Source organism: Engraulis encrasicolus, chromosome 19, assembly GCF_034702125.1.
Source record: "Engraulis encrasicolus isolate BLACKSEA-1 chromosome 19, IST_EnEncr_1.0, whole genome shotgun sequence".
NCBI classification, from domain to species: Eukaryota; Metazoa; Chordata; class Actinopteri; order Clupeiformes; family Engraulidae; genus Engraulis; species Engraulis encrasicolus.
In genome coordinates this window covers 17,026,404-17,045,112 of record NC_085875.1, presented here as the reverse complement: position 1 = coordinate 17,045,112, position 18,709 = coordinate 17,026,404, and the positions used below count along the sequence as shown (strand labels likewise).

The 18,709-nt window shown below is 46.7% G+C and overlaps 1 protein-coding gene across 1 annotated transcript in view; it reads left to right on the top strand.

Annotated features, from left to right (window-relative positions):
• The window catches only part of znf106a (zinc finger protein 106a), a 41,537-nt gene that overhangs the window by 9,562 nt on the left and 13,266 nt on the right, over positions 1-18,709 (top strand). Inside the window, exons 4-14 of the mRNA XM_063183716.1 lie at positions 1,603-1,797; positions 5,174-7,519; positions 9,254-9,704; positions 10,259-10,328; positions 11,038-11,192; positions 11,655-11,715; positions 11,868-12,197; positions 12,872-13,281; positions 14,029-14,493; positions 15,483-15,706; positions 16,942-16,985. Coding sequence (XP_063039786.1) covers positions 1,603-1,797; positions 5,174-7,519; positions 9,254-9,704; positions 10,259-10,328; positions 11,038-11,192; positions 11,655-11,715; positions 11,868-12,197; positions 12,872-13,281; positions 14,029-14,493; positions 15,483-15,706; positions 16,942-16,985 — 4,751 coding nt within the window. The remainder of the gene's footprint in view (positions 1-1,602; positions 1,798-5,173; positions 7,520-9,253; positions 9,705-10,258; positions 10,329-11,037; positions 11,193-11,654; positions 11,716-11,867; positions 12,198-12,871; positions 13,282-14,028; positions 14,494-15,482; positions 15,707-16,941; positions 16,986-18,709) is intronic.

The window sequence follows — 18,709 nt, the reverse complement described above, 5'->3', positions numbered from 1 at the left end:
AGATGATTACAGGTGCCAATATGCACAAAAGAAGTATCCCTGACAGTAACAGAGTATTCGAAATGCTGCATGCACAATGGTTTAATGCATGCAATATGATTGGGTCTGCATTTTCATAATGCAATGTCATGACGTTTGATTTAAATCAGAACATTCAAATCAGAACATTCCTAAAAAAAAACAAGCTATAGGACTTGAAGCCTACTAGTAGACTGGGGCAACAAGTGCAATGCAGTGCCGAATGGGCCAGCGGGCCAAGCGGACAGGAATTGAAATGGGCCCTGTGCCATGACACACTTTCCAGAGACATGCTGGCAGATAGCAGCGGCATTCCCTCATCATCACCACATCGCTACAGTGCAGCAGAGTGGGGGAGGGAGAGAGGGAGAGAGAGAGAGAGAGAGAGAGAGAGAGAGAGAGAGAGAGAGAGAGAGAGAGAGAGAGAGAGAGAGAGAGAGAGAGAGAGAGAGAGAGAGAGAGAGAGAGAGAGAGAGAGAGAGAGAGAGAGAGAGAGAGAGAGAGAGAGAGAGAGAGAGAGAGAGAGAGAGAGAGAGAGAGAGAGAGAGAGAGAGAAACGTGATAAGGGTTGGGATTTAGAGGGCTGTTGGTGCAGCTGTGACACCGTCAGGCTGGCTCAGATTCCACATCATGGTGGATTGGCTGCTTGGTCCTAAAGCACGAGAGAGAGAGAGAGAGAGAGAGAGAGCTAGTAAGGGAGTAAGAGAGAGAGAGAGAGAGAGATAGTAAGGGAGGGGTGGGTCAAGGCAAGGCGGGGGAGGAGGAAAAACAAGAGTGAGAGTTTGAGGAGCAAGCTTTGCAGACGCTGCCCCACCACAGCAGCTGTCAGAGGGAGCCAGGCAGGCAGGACACCACCATGAGCGCGTGCTAAACAGCTCTGGTCCCCAGCAGCCATACTCAAGGCCTGGGCTCCAGTTCCAATCCCCTCTCCAGTCCTCCTCTCCACTGCACGCTGTGGGAACGGCCGGGAGCGGCTTGCCCTCGGCTCTAAGGTGCCACAGTGTAGCAGTTGTAGCGGTAGCAGCAGCAGGCCAGCCGCGGTTTGTCTTCACTTGACAAACCTTTCGAGACCAACATGTACCAGGCCTGAAACCGCACCAGTCAGCTCTGGAAACTGGACGAACGGACGGAAGAGATTTTTTTAAGATCAGGAAGAAGTCAGCTCTGTTTTTTAAAACTTTTTTGAAGTCTATTTTTTTTGGCAAAGTTTTGACGTGAAGTCTTTTTTGCCTTTTTTGAAATAAGTGTGTTTTTGCCTCCTGATCTGTTTGCAGGAAGATTTTTTTCTTTTGTTTGATTTTTTTTAAAATGGAAATTAAGTTTTCTTTGACGCAAGTTCTCTTTTCAAATCTCTCAATTTGATTATTTCTTCGTTACTGTTTTTGTGAAAACCTTTTTCCGAATTGTATTGGCTTCTTGTATCGACAAGCCAGCCAAGAAAATAAACGAAACGACCCAACCTAACTGAGAATTTAAAAAAAAAACAAGAAGACAAAGAACCAGCTAAGCTAAGCTTAACTAGATAGCCATCGTCATCATGCCTGAAGCTACCATTGACCGTCCGATGTCCCCCTACGTCCCCAGGGACTCTGGCCACGAGTGTCGCGTGTGCGGGGTGACCGTGATGGCCCTCACCGAGTACGCCGACCACATCTCCAGCCCCGTGCACAAGCAGCGCGTGGAGGCCCACGAGCTGAAGAACAGGGGCATCGACCATGACGAGGAGTACTTTGACAAGGAGCTGGTGCAGCTCATAGAGAAACGCAAGGAACAGATAAGGTAAGAGTTTAGTGTGTGTGTGTCTTTGTGTGTGTGTGTGTGTGTGTGTGTGTGTGTGTGTGTGTGTGTGTGTGTGTGTGTGTGTGTGTGTGTGTGTGTGTGTGTGTGTGTGTGTGTGTGTGTGTGTTTGCCGGTGTGTGTGTGTTTGCCTGTGTGTGTGTGTTTGCCGGTGTGTGTGTTTGCCTGTGTGTGTGTGTGTGTGTTTGCCTGTGTGTGTGTGTTTGCCTGTGTGTGTGTGTGTTTGCCTGTGTGTGTGTGTGTTTGCCTGTGTGTGTGTTTACCTGTATGTGTGTGTGTGTGTGTGTTTGCCTGTGTGTATGAATTGGTGAGAGCCTGAAAGAGGCAGAGTGACTGACTGTCAGAATCTGTGAGTGCTTTCCTGAGTGTCTGTCTGTAAGTGTTTCAGTCTGTCTTGATATTCAGTGGGTGCCCATGATGCCTTATTGTTTCTTTGTGTGCTGCAGCTTCTGCCAATGTCCAATGGTTACGTGCCCACTGGTTTAGTGTCCACCAGTTTAGGCCACACTGAGTACATGTCATATCATCTTACGTCATTCATTCGCATCTAATCCACACCTGAACTGTTATCTGACGTCTGAGCTCAAAACCATGATAAAAAAAACAAAAAAAAACCATACCAGTTCCTCTCAGGTGCAGGTGTCTAATAATAAAGAGTTAACAACAAAAAGCTGTGGTCGAGTCGACTCGACTCTGCCAGTGAGCAGCTATCTATCTTGTGGCCGCGAGGGTGGAAGTTCCTGCATGCGTCATGGCACTCTATGCTCCGTGCAGTTCTATATTAGACCGTGCCGCCAGTGTTGCCAGATTGGGCTGTTTCCCGCCCAATTGGGCTGCTTAGGATGGCCGTGTGCGGGTAAAAATAGCATTTAGCAGAAAAACCCGCCCAATTTTTGCAATAGGAATCAATAGAATTGGGCGGGATTTTGTGATTCTAGGCGGGTTTTGAGCATTTTTTGGGCTGGAAATCGCCAGCCTCCTCTGGCAACTCTGCGTACCGCAGAAGCAGAAGCAGGGCCGTCGTCAGGGCTTAGGTGTCAGCTGCTGAGAGACAGACAGAGCCTAAAACAGACATGACCCGCTCGCTGCCCTGCTCTCGGAGCACTTTCTATACATATCGCTTCACCTTTTGGCATGCGAAATAGGTGCCCTGTGCTGTGTACATAACATGGGTATTATAAAGTTTCACTGGTCTGAATTCTTTTAAGGTGTTTAAGGTTTGGCATGTAGCATCAGTACGTGTGTTTAATGTTGGTGTCAACAAGCATAAAAGAATGTAAATGGCCTTAGGTCTTAAGCTTAGCTGTGAGCTACTTTTCACTGAGAAGTTGCAATGGTGATCTTAATCATTGCCGATCTGTGTACAGAAAGGCTGGTTCAAAAGACGTATGAATTGACAGTATAGGTATGTTGCAGGTATTTTCTGCGCTTCATTTTTACTTTGTATTCATGGTACGAGTGAAAGTTGGCAGTGAAAGGTTTTTTTTTGCCTATTTGGGTGATGGTGGGGGAGGGGAGGGTCGGGTAGGTTGGTGTGATTGTCGAAAACAGAAGTTTGGTTGCAGCTGCCAGCCGTGCGCCGCCTGTCTCGTCACATGACATGTCCCAGTTTGCCCTTCACTCCTCACACCCACGAGGTCACCCACTCACAGCCCTCTTCTTTTTTTTCTTTCTTTTTTTATAAATATATATTTTTAGGGGCTTTTTTGCCTTTATTTCGATAGGACTGTATGAAAGGAGACAGGGAGTGAGTGTGAGAGAGAGATTGGCAAATGACCCGGGCCGGAATCGAACCCGGGTCGCCGGCGTAGTAACCCAGTGCCCCACCGTTAGGCCACGGCAGGGCCTCACAGCCCTCTTCTGGTCTTGCTGGCAGCCAGTGGCTCACTCACGGTTCACTTGTTTGGTAACACTTTACAATTACTACCCAAAAAAAGCTTTATAAACACTGTATACATAATTAACTAATTATCAACAAAATGTTTACAAATTTTAATAAATGGGCAAGACATACTATGTTAACACAACAGACACAGCACAGTCTTATCGGTCCTGGAAGTTTATCCTCTAAAGACCAGAAGGCATGAAACCACACAAAACACACACAGTAGAAGTTAATTCTCACTCCAATCTGCTGTCGTAGTTTGGTTCCTACTCATTTACAAACATTTGTAAATGCTTTGTTAATGGGAGTTGGAGTTTCCCAATGGGCTTTCACGCTTTCACTTTCACTAAATGTTAATGATAATTAAATGTTGATAAAGTGTTTATTAAGCTTTTTTGGGTAGTTATTGTAAAGTGTTACCACTTTTTTAATTCTTCCCTTTGCTAAACATGGCACTGGGGCACGAGTCTCTCATTAGCGCCATCTCCAACACAAGATCAGATTATCCGCTTCTCTAGGGAAAGGCTTCATGTACGAAGACACAAAGTCCAGCACAGCACCTGAACATTACGCACACACACACACACACACACACACACACACACACACACACACACACACACACACACACACACACACACACACACACACACACAACACATGTAGATGAAAATGAATGCATAAATATGCAAGTATATTGTGTGGGATTTATAGATCGCGGCCAAATTGGTAATCCAGTTATCCCATTGCCAGGGGTAGAGCAAGTATATTAAAGGGACACTGTGCAGGAAATGGTCAAAAAAGGTACTGCAACTATGCTGCTTATTGAAATTGGGCTGCCTATTGCCAAATTTGATCTTTACATGAAAGTTTACTAAGTATTAAACAAATATTTTCTAGTATGGTCCAAGTACAGTCATTTTTGCAGCTAAAAATGGCTATTTTTGGAAATTCAAAATGGCGGACCATGGAGAAGATCCCCATTTTCATGTATGAAAAGTGCAATTTTTCCAGTCATAATGAATACTTAGAATTTGATGCTGGTGGTAAGTATTCATGAAAAAGGTAGCATTAGTGTATGGGCAGCATGAATTCTGGAAATAAACAACTAAAAATCTCACACAGTGTCCCTTTAAATTACAATTCTTATTCCAATATCTGCTTTTGTATGATCTTTCCATATATCAACCATCTCCCAATAGTCATCTCATCATTGCAAGATGGCAATTTAGGCAGTTCTCTTCTCATGGGACATGTCGATCATTTTAAAGCTAAATTGATGGGATGACATGCTAGCTGCTACTTCAGCAACAATTTTAGCATCTGTGAGGGAAAAGCATGAGGTATATTTTCCCCCAAATTGCACAGCTCTACTGTGGTATTATTTTATCGGTTTTATGAATGTCACAAATGTTTTTGTTAATTATTCCTTTTCATCTTTGTTTATCAATGTCTTTTTTTTTTGTCGCTCAGGATACAGGAAGCTGCGGCCAAGCGTGAACGCGAAGAAGAGGAAAAGCGGAAACGCGAAGAAGAAGAGGAAAGACGACTACGCGAAGAAGAAGAAGAAAGGAGGAAACGGCAGGAAGAGCAACAACGACGGCAGCAGCAGATGCGTTTCGGAACCAAGCCGTGGCTCCGCCAGAACCGGGCATCATGGGACTTCGCTTCCGACCTGACCCTGCCCCTGCCCTCTCCCCCTTTACTTTGGTGGGGCGCGACGGGGGGCGGGTCAGACGTGACGGGCTGGCAAAAACTTCCCATAGGCGGCGGCAGTATACTGGGCGAGTATAAGGGCAACGACCACCACCATCAGAATCAGAATCAGCAGCAGCAGCACCCAGGCAGGATGAACAAGAGTGCCACCTGGCACGCGGAAGTGCCACCCAACTTCCAGACTTGGAGCAGAGCAGACGGTGGCGGTGGCGGCGGTGGTGGGGGAGGAAACCAGCACGGTGGATGGCAGATTGACGTCAGGGGAGGACCTGGGCATCTCAGAGGGGGAAGAGGAGGAGGAGGAGGAGGCGGCAGGTATGAGGGCGGCAGCAGAGACAACCTTGCACCATGGCAGACGTCCAAGCAGCCTACTACAGACAGCATGGAGCAGCAGCAGCAGCAGCAGCAGCAGCAGCAGCAGCCTGACTGCTCCAGCAAATTCCCCAAGTCGTTTAGCCAGACGAAACTGACGCAGCCTTCGTCAGGGAAGAACAACCAGAAGCACGGGCCCGGGCAGGATCACCCAAAGAAAGGTCACAAGAGCAGGGAAAGCTCAAGCGCAGAACGGGATCGGGGAAACAAGGGATCTTCTGCTGCCGTCCCGAAGCTGGACAAGCTGTATCGCTGGGCCCCATACCCCCCGTCTAAAGTCAACGACCAGACGTTAGCAGATGGTCAGAGCACCCTCGCAGAAAACGACCAGGTCCCCAGCGGCGGCGGCGGCGGTGGTGGCAGAGGGCTCCTAGACTGGACAGGAGGAGGTCAGCAGCAGCAGCACAGACGCTTCTCCTCGGACCTCCTCGGGGATCGAGACTACCTTAAGTCCAAACTCGGCTCCAGCCAAAGCAGGGGCAGCAGCACCAGCAATGACAGTCCAGGTAGACCCCTAGCTTCCCACAGCAACAACAGCAGCAGCAACGGCAGCAGCAACAAGAAGAATGACAAGAGCACGCCAGAGCACCACAAGGAAAAGACGCCCGTGACTTCCCCGGCTCCTTACCGATCGCACCTCAGCCGGGCGGCCAGCCAGGACTCAGTCAACCTCCGGATGTCCAAGCAGCCGCAGCCGCAGCATCAGCATCAGCAGTCATTGGGAATGTCTAGATTCGCCTCCAGGAACTCTGCCTCCACCCTGGCCTCCATTTCTGCGTCCGCGGTGGAGCAAGAGCGCATGCTCTCGGACATGCTGAGGAGAGCCAAGGAGACCCTCCTGGACAACAGGAGCTCCGCAGCAGCAGCAACAGCAACAGCAGCAGCCGCGGCTGCTCCCTGCAGATCTGAAGAGAGACGCCAGAGCACCACGGACACCTCCACAGCCACCACTGAGCCAGTGGTGGCAGCTGCAGCACTGCACATTGAGGAGCCTCACGAGTCAGCAACGACGTTCCGGAAAGTCAGAGCCAACCGCAACCGCGACAACCGTGACAACCGTGACCGCAGGAAAAGTTCCGGCAATCTGATGGAGGTTCGTGGTGTCAGTGTCGGTGTCGGCTCCGGCTCCGGCTCCGAGAGAGATTCCACCACTGATAGACCTTCGCTTGACCTTCGCAGCACAACCCGCTATGCCTCCAGCCAGACCGAGAGCCCGTCACTGCAGTCGGTTCAAGTCAGCACCTCGACGGCTCACTTGCAAGAGGACGAGGAAGACAACGAGGCTGCCGCTCAGCTCGGCGCGGACGAGGGTTTCAGCTCCGACGGCAACAACACCCAGAAAGCGGACGCGATGAGTGCCCAGGAAACGTGTGACAATGCCGCCACCGACACAGTAGCCGCTGCAGCAGCAGCAGGCTCCAGCAGCTCTAGTGAAGCTGGCAAGTCATCGCCGTTGCCCGCCTCGCTGAAGAGGGACTTGGGCCGACACATCATCACCACCAAAGGCAAGGCCGGGCCGGGGCACGAGCCCAACCTGAACAATGCGCGGCGCATACGCAACGTCAGTGGCACGCGAAAGGCCGGGGAAGGGACGGAGAAGGACTCGGTCGCCCTGAAGCCCATCGTGAGGGACCTGATCAGCTCAACGGGGTCCAGACGCAACGTCAACTGGGACCAGGTGTACCAGGACGTCAGCCGCAAGAAGCAGGAGAAAGGCAAAGGACAGCCCAGGTAAATTATTATTATTAGTTTTTAGGGGTGTAAATTAAAATCGAAATGTATCGATGCATCGAAGTATCGGCCGGCGATTTAATCGAATCGCATCGTATCGTGGGCCATTCTGAAGTATCGAAAGGAATCGAATCGCTGGCCCCTGTGCAATGCCCTAGCTTCATAACACCATAGTAGTGGAAAAGTAATTAAAAAAAATCGAATCGAATCGCATCGTATTATGGGGAATTCTTTAGTATCAAACTTCCGACATTTTCGTACCCCCAAACCCCATTTCACACGAACATAGCATTGATAGTCAATGGGTGCCGCCAACAAAATAGAACGTGTCCCTAATCGCTATCTGACATCCGCGAATGCCCGCGGACATGGGCGCCAGTGTGCGGGGTTCTATTGAAAACAATGGAATCGGAATTTTTGCGGAGCAGTGCTCAGCACTTTGTCGGAGCCGGTGTGCGGAATTCCTTAGGGATTTTCGTGATTTTATTGATCAGAAAGTGAAGATTGCGACAAAGAAGAGAGTTTTAGAGAGCCTGGTTATGGTTTGGAAATGACCCAGGCTGGACACTCAAGACCTAGGTGGCCGTTTATGGTGCATTAGCATGATGTGGCACCGCAACCCCCAACTACACTTTTGAAGGGGCTCTTTTTGAGCAGAGTTGAAAACAGGAGAGAGGCTGCACTATGTATAGACCTCTTTTATTAGCTACACAGGCTTTGGGGTTCTGCCCTCCACAGTGAAGGCTGCTCCAAACCTTCCAATCCATATGCGTTTGTTTGAACAGAGAGATTATTCAGAGCCATATGAGTACCAGTTTTGGACCTTTTTGTTATTTTCTGTTGTATAGGCCTTAATGGTCTACACTAGGGCTGTCAAACATAAGGCCTGGGGTCCGGATGCGGCAAGCCAGATGGTTCAATTCAGCCATAGTCTTGCAGAGAGGAAAAAAACCCTTAATATCAAAATAAGACGTAAATCTCTAGCCCATTACAAAACTGCAGTTGTCTGAGCTTTCAGGTTTTAATACTTTAGAACAGATGTCTCTTTTGGTCGCCATTTACAGTCAATGCTCCTGATTTTCCCACTGCCGCCCACCTCAAAATGATTGACTAGCAATGCGATTCCAACATGAAGCCGATATTTGCGACATTACGCGATTCCGTTGCTGGTCCGGGCCTTTTGATGTCAAATAGGCCGTATGTGTCCCCTGAACTGAAATGAATGGTCTAGAGCAGGGATGTCAAACTCAAATTTACAGAGGGCCGAAATAAAAGTCTGTGATGAAGATGCGGGCCGAATTCAATATTTATTCAAAAATGCACTGATATAGTGCATACATTACACGCACTTAATACTTGATACAACACAAATAACACATTGCCACCATTTATACTTATACTATCGTATACTTCTATTCTATGTGCTAGTTACCTAGTATGTGCTGTTACATCAGTTTGGAACCATTCATAATTCTTGTGATGCACAAAATGTTGTCATATTTTCATATATTAATGGTGTATGTGGGCTAACTAATACACATTTGAAATGATCTGGCGGGCCAAATAAAATGGCTCCGCTGGCCAAATTTGCCCCCCGGACCTGAGTTTGACATCCCTGGTCTAGAGGTTTATCTCGTTTCATATGTTTTTTACATTCAAACAAACAAATCCTCCTGAAACAAATTTCAGTATTATGGAGATATACTCAACTCCCTGTTGTTTTTGGTTGGCCAGGTTTGGCATCGAGATGGTGTCCCGCGACCAGGAGACAGCCGCCCAGGAAGACGAGCCCCTGTGCGAAGGCTACCAGTGGGACTCCCTACTGGTCGCCTTCACCCCGCCCTCCTCACGCAAACGCAGCCTATCAGAGAGCAGCTTGGCTCCCGAGCGCCCTCCCATCCCCAACCTGTCTCTGTTTTCCGGGCCGCACGGCAAAGGCGCAGACCCGGAGGCTAGCGGGCCCAGCAGCAGCGGGTCGCGAGATGCAAGACCCAAGGACGGCCCAGGAGGACCGAGTTTTCAGGAGCCTTCTGCACGCTCCAGGCTGGGCCAGGCCTCGGAGGAAGGCAGCACTGCGGCAGCAGCAGCAGCCCACGCTCGAGAGTATTTAGAGGGGGACAGCAGCTGCGTATCGGGGGCTGAGACTGAGAGCCACACTGGAGGCAAGAAGAGAAGAGCCGCAGGGGTGAGTGGCATAAGTAGTAGTAGTAGTAGTAGTGTCTTTATTATTCCCCATGGGGGAAATTTCTTCTAGTAGGTGGCGCATTGAGGACAGTCAATACATACAACAGATCCCTCCCCAACCCACCCCCCTTCAACATTTACCCTAAGACACACCTTGTACCAAAAACATGACAAAAATTGACATGGACATGGACAAGGACATTGGGCATAGACAGATATTAAACCATCATCAATCATCAGCAGTCCCAGTCTATCCCATAGCATTCCTGTAGCATAGGATAAGTGCCAAATCAGCAAGGGGTACAATCAATAAATACATGGCAGATAAAAACTACACAAGTGCAATCCCTGCTCAGGCCTGCTGAACAGGGTGCAAGATTAAGATGTACATTTTTGTTTACATGATTGCATGATGAAGTATGGTTACAAAGAGCACACATAAGTTGTAAAAGAAAGTTAAAAGGTAACTCATGAGTTGTAAAAAGGTTGTTAGCAGTTAAGCTGCTGCAAATCGAATGTCAGTATGAACATTTTTTTTTCTTTTCTTCTAAATAGGAGGTTCCCACTGCAGAAATTCCATTTGCCGAACGGCAGAATAAAAGAAGAAAACTGAAGTGCAAGAAAGGTCAGTTGCTCTCATCTCTTCTTTTTTTATTGCACCACTGTATATTGTGTTTTTGTTAAAGCTATCAGTTGACCTTATAGCAAATGCAAGCGTTCTCTGAGTATGGCAGTGCAAATTTTACCTCTAAGCTGTCAGTTAACATTGAGTCCTATGACACCAGTTAAGCGTAATTGCTAGCATGGAGGTACATTTGCACTGCCATACTCGGAGAACGATTGAATGTACAGGAGAAAGGTAATACTCAATCATTTAACACAAGGAGAGGTGTACAATAAGTTTATTTCCAAAAATGGGACAGTATCACTTTAAAGGGACACTGTGTGAGATTTTTAGTTGTTTATTTCCGTAATTCATGCTGCCCATTCACTAATGTTACCTTTTTCATGAATACTTACCACCAGCATCAAATTCTAAGTATTCATTATGACTGGAAAAATGTTCCATACATGAAAAGGGGATCTTCTCCATGGTCCGCCATTTTGAATTTGAAAAAATAGCAATTTTTAGCTGCAAAAATGACTGTACTTGGACCATACTAGAAAATAGTTTTTTATTAGTTCATCATCACTTTCATGTAAAGATCAAATTTGGCAGCCCAGTTTCAATGAGCAGCATAGTTGCAGTACCTTTTTTGACCATTCCCTGCACAGTGTCCCTTTAAAGGTGCACCGTGTAATATTTTATCGTAACGCATGTTCTTTCTCCACAGAGCGCTCTCATGTGGACCAGCTGCTGGCCGTGTCCCTGAAGGAGGAGGAGCTGAGCGGCTCCCTGCAGGCGGTGGACCAGAGCCTGGTGCAGGCCCGCGCCACCCTGCAGGCCGCTTACATGGAGGTGCAGCGCCTCCTGGTGCTCAAACAGCAGGTACGCAGCCCAGAAGATGATGGGCTCCTCCGCTCCATATGATTATCCTTTTTTTTCCAAAACACCACATATACCACAAAAATATTTCAGAATATATAAAATATTATTTATTTGTCGAGTTCATATCAGTGTTTTAATGGTTAATTTGTTATAGAAATATCAGATAATATTATCAGACTTCCAATTTTCTTGATCCCATCTTAAAATCAGATTTAAAAGTCTGAATTATATTTGAATGGAGTTGAATGGAATTAGCATTTTGGAAAAGCTCTATGTCTGCATGTTGTGCTGACACTCCCGAGTGGTGTTTGGTTCGCCATTTTTTGTTTGGCTGAAATGGTAGTGATGGAATGGGAATACTTGATTAGTCAGAACTCAGAAGAGAATTGAAGGAGTCCTCTGGATTTAAAAGATTAACCATTGCTGCATAAATCTGACTAAATATAATGATGCTACTTTCAGGTTACAATGGAGATGAGCACACTGAGGTCGAAACGCATTGAACTTCTCAAAGGCATGAAAGGTGGGTATGCCTGTTGATATCTATGTTCCTGCTTTGTTCATTAACTAAAAAAACAAAACCAGGTGGTAATTGGTCAACAATATCGACTGTTTTACTTACAATGCGGTATCTAAAGAAAAAATCAACATTCAACCTCCTGTTGATTTCTGTAGATGACCTTCACACAAGCTCTACTCGACGAGCGGGCGCTGAAGAGACCTCCGCTGCGGCCACAGCTGCCTCCTCCTCATTCTCCTCCTTCTTTCCCGAAACCTGGCCAAGGCGTGCCGCTCCCCCCTCTCCCCTCTCCCCCACCCAGCCCACCCCCTCCACCACCGCCACCGCCACCAGCCCGCTGCAGCCCTCGCTGGTGGTGGTCAAGCAGGAGCCCCTGTCCCCACCCTGCACCAGCGCTCACCAGGAACCGGAGGCGGCACACAGCCCTGCTCCACACCTCCACAGCACCACGCCCGAGCTGCCTGCACACACCGCTAACTACTCAGGTACCACTCAGGGGGGCCAGAGTTTATTTCTGTGTTCATTTCTATCTCTCTCTCTCTCTCTCTCTCTCTCTCTCTCTCTCTCTCTCTCTCTCTCTCTCTCTCTCTCTCTCTCTCTCTCTCTCTCTCTCTCTCTCTCTCAAAAATTAGTGAATTACTGTAAAGTATTTACAGTATTCATCACATTAATTCACATCAGCTACTGTGCCTCCATGCTTGAACACAAGGTTGCATGAGGATTTGTGAAAGGTAATTTTTTTCCCCGTTCATCCTGACATTTTACTGAAAACCAAGTATTCCTTAATTATTGTGAACGGTGTATTTCATATACTTAGTACAATGCTGCTCTACAAGATCTCCATTGACTTTGAATGAGCAGCATGGTTTCATGTGGCTCATTCTTTTCAAACTCGGCTGTCGGTAGACCCAAGTTTGTTCTTCAACAACTGTTGTAAATGCGTTCTATTGCAACAGTTGGGGACAATACTCATGTCTGAAAACACCAATGTCAAACGAACTCGGAGTACACCGAGCTGCTTTGAGTTTGTGTTTTCGGTACCCCGATTTGGGTACACATTCTATTGCACTTTCTCGAAGCAGATTACGGGGTTTCCGACAGCCGAGTTTCAAAAGAATGCACCATAAGTTCTGTCGTCTGTTCCTTTTGTGCTTCTCAGGCCTGAATTTTGAGCCCGTCCCAGTTGAGATGGCGGAGCTGCGTCGATCCTCCGCCGACCTCAGCCCTCGCACCTCGGCCCCCTCTAGCCGCCGAAGCTCTCGTATCCTGGAGACAGCTCCCCTCCAAGGCTCTCGTATGTTGGAGACGGCCCCCATCCAAAGCTCTCGTATCCTGGAGACGGCCCCCATCCAAAGCTCTCGTATCCTGGAGACGGCTCCTATCCAAAGTTCTCGTATGTTGGAGACGGCTCCTATCCAAAGTTCTCGTATGTTGGAGACGGCTCCTATCCAGCCTCCATCATCAGCACCACCCCCACTGATGCCACCGCCTCTGCCATCGCTGCTTATAGCCCCCATTGCCTCCACCTCCACCACATGCCCCATGGAGCAGGCCAAGGCCGTGAAGAAGGTATGTAGATAGATGGATAGATATAAACTTAATTTGTCCCCTAGGGGAAATTCAAGTTCCAGGTTGTTCTATATAGATGAAAATAGATGAATATATAGAGTAAACACTACACAGATAAGTCAATGTAATTGTCTTTGTACAAAATTCAAAAGACGCCGCACACTGCTTACTGTTCTTTTTCCTACTTTATTTTTTGGAGCGAACAACGCGTTTCGCCCAGTTGCCTCATCAAGAACAGTAACAGGGTTCCCACTCGTGCTTGAATTCCTTGAAAATGCTTAAATTTCAATGATGTGTTTTCAAGGTTGTGAAAATGCTTAACTTTTTGGTGAAGTGCTTGAAAATGCTTGAAATTTGTGTCAAGTCAAACTCAAGAAACCAAATAATAGAAATAATTTGTTACAGTACATAACAAATCTGAGGGAGTGACATGTCAGATGGGATTTGGCATTTGACACCCTAAAATTGATTAGAATGCAGGAAATTGCATCTTAAAAACAAAACATTCTGGGGGAGGACCCCCACATCCCCCTCCTACTCAGTCTTCCAACTGCCGTTGCCCCCTTCCATGCGTGCTGCGTGTTGTTGTTCATGAAAAAGGAGTGGGAACCCTGAGTAAGCAGTGTGCGGTGTCTTTTGAATTTTGTTCATTGTTCACCTTCTCCTGCCTCACACCTGCACCTGCATTGCTGAGGGCTTGTGCACAAGGACTCTCTTGAGCTTTGGTCTTTGCCTTTTGTGCTTAAGGTGCGCAAGCTGAAGAAGAAGCGCATGCTGCGCCAGGCCCAGGGCTCCAGCCCCCAGCAGCCGGCCGCCGAGCAGAGCGACACCGAGTCGGACGCAGACCTGGAGGCCTCGCGCATGCTGATGCGGAAACTGAGGCCCCGGCGCCGGGCCAGTGGCGGCTCACACGTCAGCACGTCCACACCACCTGCCGCCCCCGATGCCGACGTAGACGACGCGAAAGACGAAAAAGAACAAGAGGAGGAGCAGCAGGATGAGGAAGAGGTGGAGAAGGAGAATGACGAGCACAACAGCAGCAGCAGTGATGGGAAGGGGAAGGGGAAGGGGAAAGAGGAGGCGCCTGTGGAGACGATGGAGGCCTCCACGTCCCCAGCCCCGCCTTGCTTCCAGGTGAAGCTGAGGGACTCGGAGGCGGAGTCCTCGGAGCTGGAGGTGGTGGAGCTGGAGCAGGTCTCGGTGGACGCAGAGGTAATTTAATACTTTTTATCAGGGGTTCCCAACCTTGTTCGGGGCCCACCTCTGACCCAATGAAGAATAAAACTCAAATAAATCTACAGCAACACACACCAAAATATGATTATTATTTTATGGAAAATGATTTCAAGGCCCACTTGGAATACCTTCAGGGCCCACCAGTGGGCCCCGGCCCATAGTTTGAGAATCACTGCTTTATATGAAGCATGTTTTTCGGCCCCATGCAGTTGCATATTTTGATGTTTTATGGAAGTATTTATTGTGATACATGAAGCTATATGTGTATATTATGCAACAAGTACGGTATACTGTTTGTATGTAATTTGTAGAGCTTTCAAACAACAGCAAAATCATCTCTGTGTGACTTAAATTGACTGACATGATGAAGGATGAATGTTCTGGGGTTCTATCATATACCACTAAAACGCACACTAAAGTTGGGCTCAAACTTTCAACTGTCAATCTTATCTAAGTTCCCAAACACAGGCAATACCCGACACTCCATTGGAGTTGTAAATCATCAAACAGTGTTTGATATCTATTTGCGGTTGACAACTCTTTGAGCCATCAAAATTAGAATCTTAGAAAGCACATGATGAAGAAAACCTACCCAACAATCGCTTACAATGGTACTGGAGGGTTAACATTCCTCTGATTGTTGTGAGGGCGGGTTTCAGTCGAGAATAGGGCTGATAGTCGTGTAGTTTGACCCCGCCTGAAGTTTAAATGAGATCTGTCAGTTCGAACCCCCGAAATGTCTAATTTCACGTGAAATGACCCGCACGTAGTATACACGTTTTGTCACAGCCTTGCCATGTCATTAGGATTTTAATTGTGTGCACTTCATTGTCCCTGACAAATAAACCACAAATAAATAAACAAATACATACTGTTAGAACCTTACTGTCACCAAAATTGTAATGGCTATGGCTTAAACTGTTACCTAAGCCTCTCAGTAAATAAATAAATAAATTCATAAACAGGTCATCAGCATAGACATATCGGAGCCAGAGCCCGAGCCCGAGGAGGAGGACATGAACATGGAGGTGGGGCCCTCGGCCAAGACGGAGACGGAGCCCCAGCCGCTGTCGGAGCTGGTGGTGCGGGAGGACGGCGGCGCCAAAGAGGAGCTGCGCCAGGTGGCCTGCGACGAAGTGACCTCCACCAGCGAGATGCCCAAGGCTGGCATCACCGTCAAGACTGACGAGTAAGTCTCAAATCCGGTGATGCAGGCAGTAAAGGGTGCTTTTGAAATGACAGTAATTTGTGACGTTGAAAATTGTTACATTCAGACCAAAGTTGGAAACCTTAAAGGGACACTGTGCAGGAAATGGTCGAAAAGGGTACTGCAACTATGCTGCTCATTGAAACTGGACTGCCTATTGCTAAATTTGATCTTACATGAAAGTTTACTATAATAAACAGATATTTTCTACTATGGTCAAAGTACAGTCATTTTTGCAGCTAAAAACGGCTATTTTTGGAAATTCAAAATGGCGGACCATGGAGAAGATCCCCCTTTTCATGTATGAAAAGTGCCAAAAAAAAAATCCAGTCATAATGAATACTTAGAATTTGATGCTGGTGTTAAGTATTAATGAAAAAGGTAACATTAGTGAATGGGCAGCATGAATTCTGGAAATAAACAACTAAAAATCTCACAGAGTGTCCCTTTAAACCTTGAACACAAAATGACACTGATCTAATCTAACATGTCTAGCAAATCAAGTAGACCAACATCTTTAAGCAGAGGTGGTCTTGATTTAGGGGTTTTTTTTCCCACACCAAAACTTTCGAAATCTGAAAATGCAGTACTTGGTCACTAGCATGAATACTGGTAATGTCAGTGTTGCCAATTTTAGGTTTGTTTACCGGTGTGAACGTTTAAGTTAAGCGTTGACATGGTGCTATTAGCAGAGGCATCCCGTGAGAACTGTAATGTAATACCTGAATGGAAACTGAAGTCACCTGACGCTCTGGATGTGGAAGGACGGGACGAGGTGGTGCATGTGAGAAATGTGGGGCTGGGCCATGTGCCTGTTGGTTTGAAGCGCTTATATCAGTTCAGTTCAGTTCAGTTTATTCGTCAGACACTTGTCCAAATCCACATACAACATAGGGTTTATACACATCAGAAACAAACCAGGACAACAAACACAAAAGGCAACATAAGTAATTAAAGTAAAAAACTAAAAAACAAATAATAATTAAATTATTAAAATCTATACAAAGATTTAGTCCAGTGCACTCTCATCCTGGATGTGTATCTTGCACAGCTCATAGTTGGATTACAGAGTGCCACCATGATACTATTTAAAATATGTGAGGTCATCTTACACAAACCAGTTCAGAACCTGTAAAGGGCTAAGTAAGGTAGTAGCTTTGCAAAAGCAAATGCAAAAGTTTTGTGCTGATCTTTTTTCCCCTCCTCTTTTGTTTCAGGAACTCTTCAGCCTTGACCGGGAAGGTTTGCAAAAGCTCGGCAGGTAAGTTATGTCGCCACCCTCAGGTACTGCACCACCACGTCCAGCATAACACGAGTGCCCCACGTTAAATGCTGACCTTTCACAGGTGCCTATCAGATGAAGGTTTTTATAGCTCCCTCCCGATAGATGGATGGATGGATGCATAGCTGGCTAGCTAGCTAGCTTGGAAGGAAAGCTACAGCTGGCTGCCACACTTTTCTAAATGCAGACGGCCATGGAACCAGCTAGCGGAATGAGAATCTTCAGAATGAGAATCTTCACCAGACAGAATTAGAATCATTAGTCTTTGACGTGGAACCAAAATAGTTCCGCAGCCATGTCCCCAGATGACTGTGTATGGGCAAGGTATTCTTGGAACCGATAACGAGACTGTGATGGCTGTAAATCGGAGAGGGCGGTGGATGGGTGGGAGCGGCAGAAAGATCCTGTTGAATGACAACATCTGACCGCTTTCGTTAGTGCGTTGATGTCTGTATATAGGGCACAGAAACGCTCATGAGCAAAGATGGGAGCAAAACATTCTGGAAGGAATTGGATTGCAGCTGTGTGTGCTGCTTTATGTGGGCATAGACGGTCTATCATGTTTTCAAATCACAAGTTGTATTAAATATAATTTATAGGACATGACAGACTCTCAGGGGCTTGATGGAGAAGCTTGACCAGCACATAATAGTCCGATTCCTATTTATTCCAAACTACTCTTCAAAGTTTAATTTAAATAAACCTGGCTGTGAATTTACTCATACTGAAATGTTTTTGGGAAAAAAAATGCTAGTGGAAGCATACTGGTGAAGTTAAAACAAGTTCCACTGTTTGAAAATTTTGTTGTGGCTTTTTATCATGTGGCTTGGAATGATATTGCAAACATTATGTTACTCTTTGGTACACCAACGATCCTAGAGCGTAACAAGATAGCACTTGTGTCATAAATGTGCAATACAACCTCACCATAACTCCACCACAAACGCCATTTTAGTAACCTCACTGCACACTTCATCGCCCATTGCCCATTGTGTTGTTGTTGTTTCTCTTCTTTAAAAACGATCAACCCCTGAACTTCAACGTTTTTACCTGGGCATGGATGCTTGTCAATGTCAGTCTTCGGTCACATAAGAGGGTATCGTGGCATTCTTAGTGTGAGGTTTGTCTGTGTGGCACTCCAGTTGACCCTGTCCTGCATTACCGTAGCAACACAGGGGGTCAGGTGAGTGCCAGACCAATCAGCAGTAACTTGGACCCAACAGTCCACCCAGTGACTGCCTGGATCTGCAAAGCTGCGACACACCACATACGGTAGTCACTTTTTTAGTATTTCTTCGCGCTACCTGTGTGCGCCACAATAGGCTTTTAAAAAGGGCAAACATGGATCAGTACTTCCTACCCATTTCATTAATCAACATGTTTTGTGACCAGTAATCCAGCATGCTTTGCACGAGGATCTTTGGTGTGAACTACCTTGCAGTATTTCTTGCAGAACACCTGTTAGGCAAGGTGGTTGGGGGTTGGCCACTGTCAGAGATATGGGACTATATATGAATAATAAAAATGTATACAAATGTATAATAAAAATGTACTGTACAAATCAACTAAGGAATGCACTGTACTGTCATTAGCAATACAAAATATGTATCTACTACTATTGGCAAGTGTGTGTTTGACGAGTAAGATAAACATCTACCAGGCATTCTGGCTAGTGATGAAGAAAGTTAATCCAGAGCCCTGCT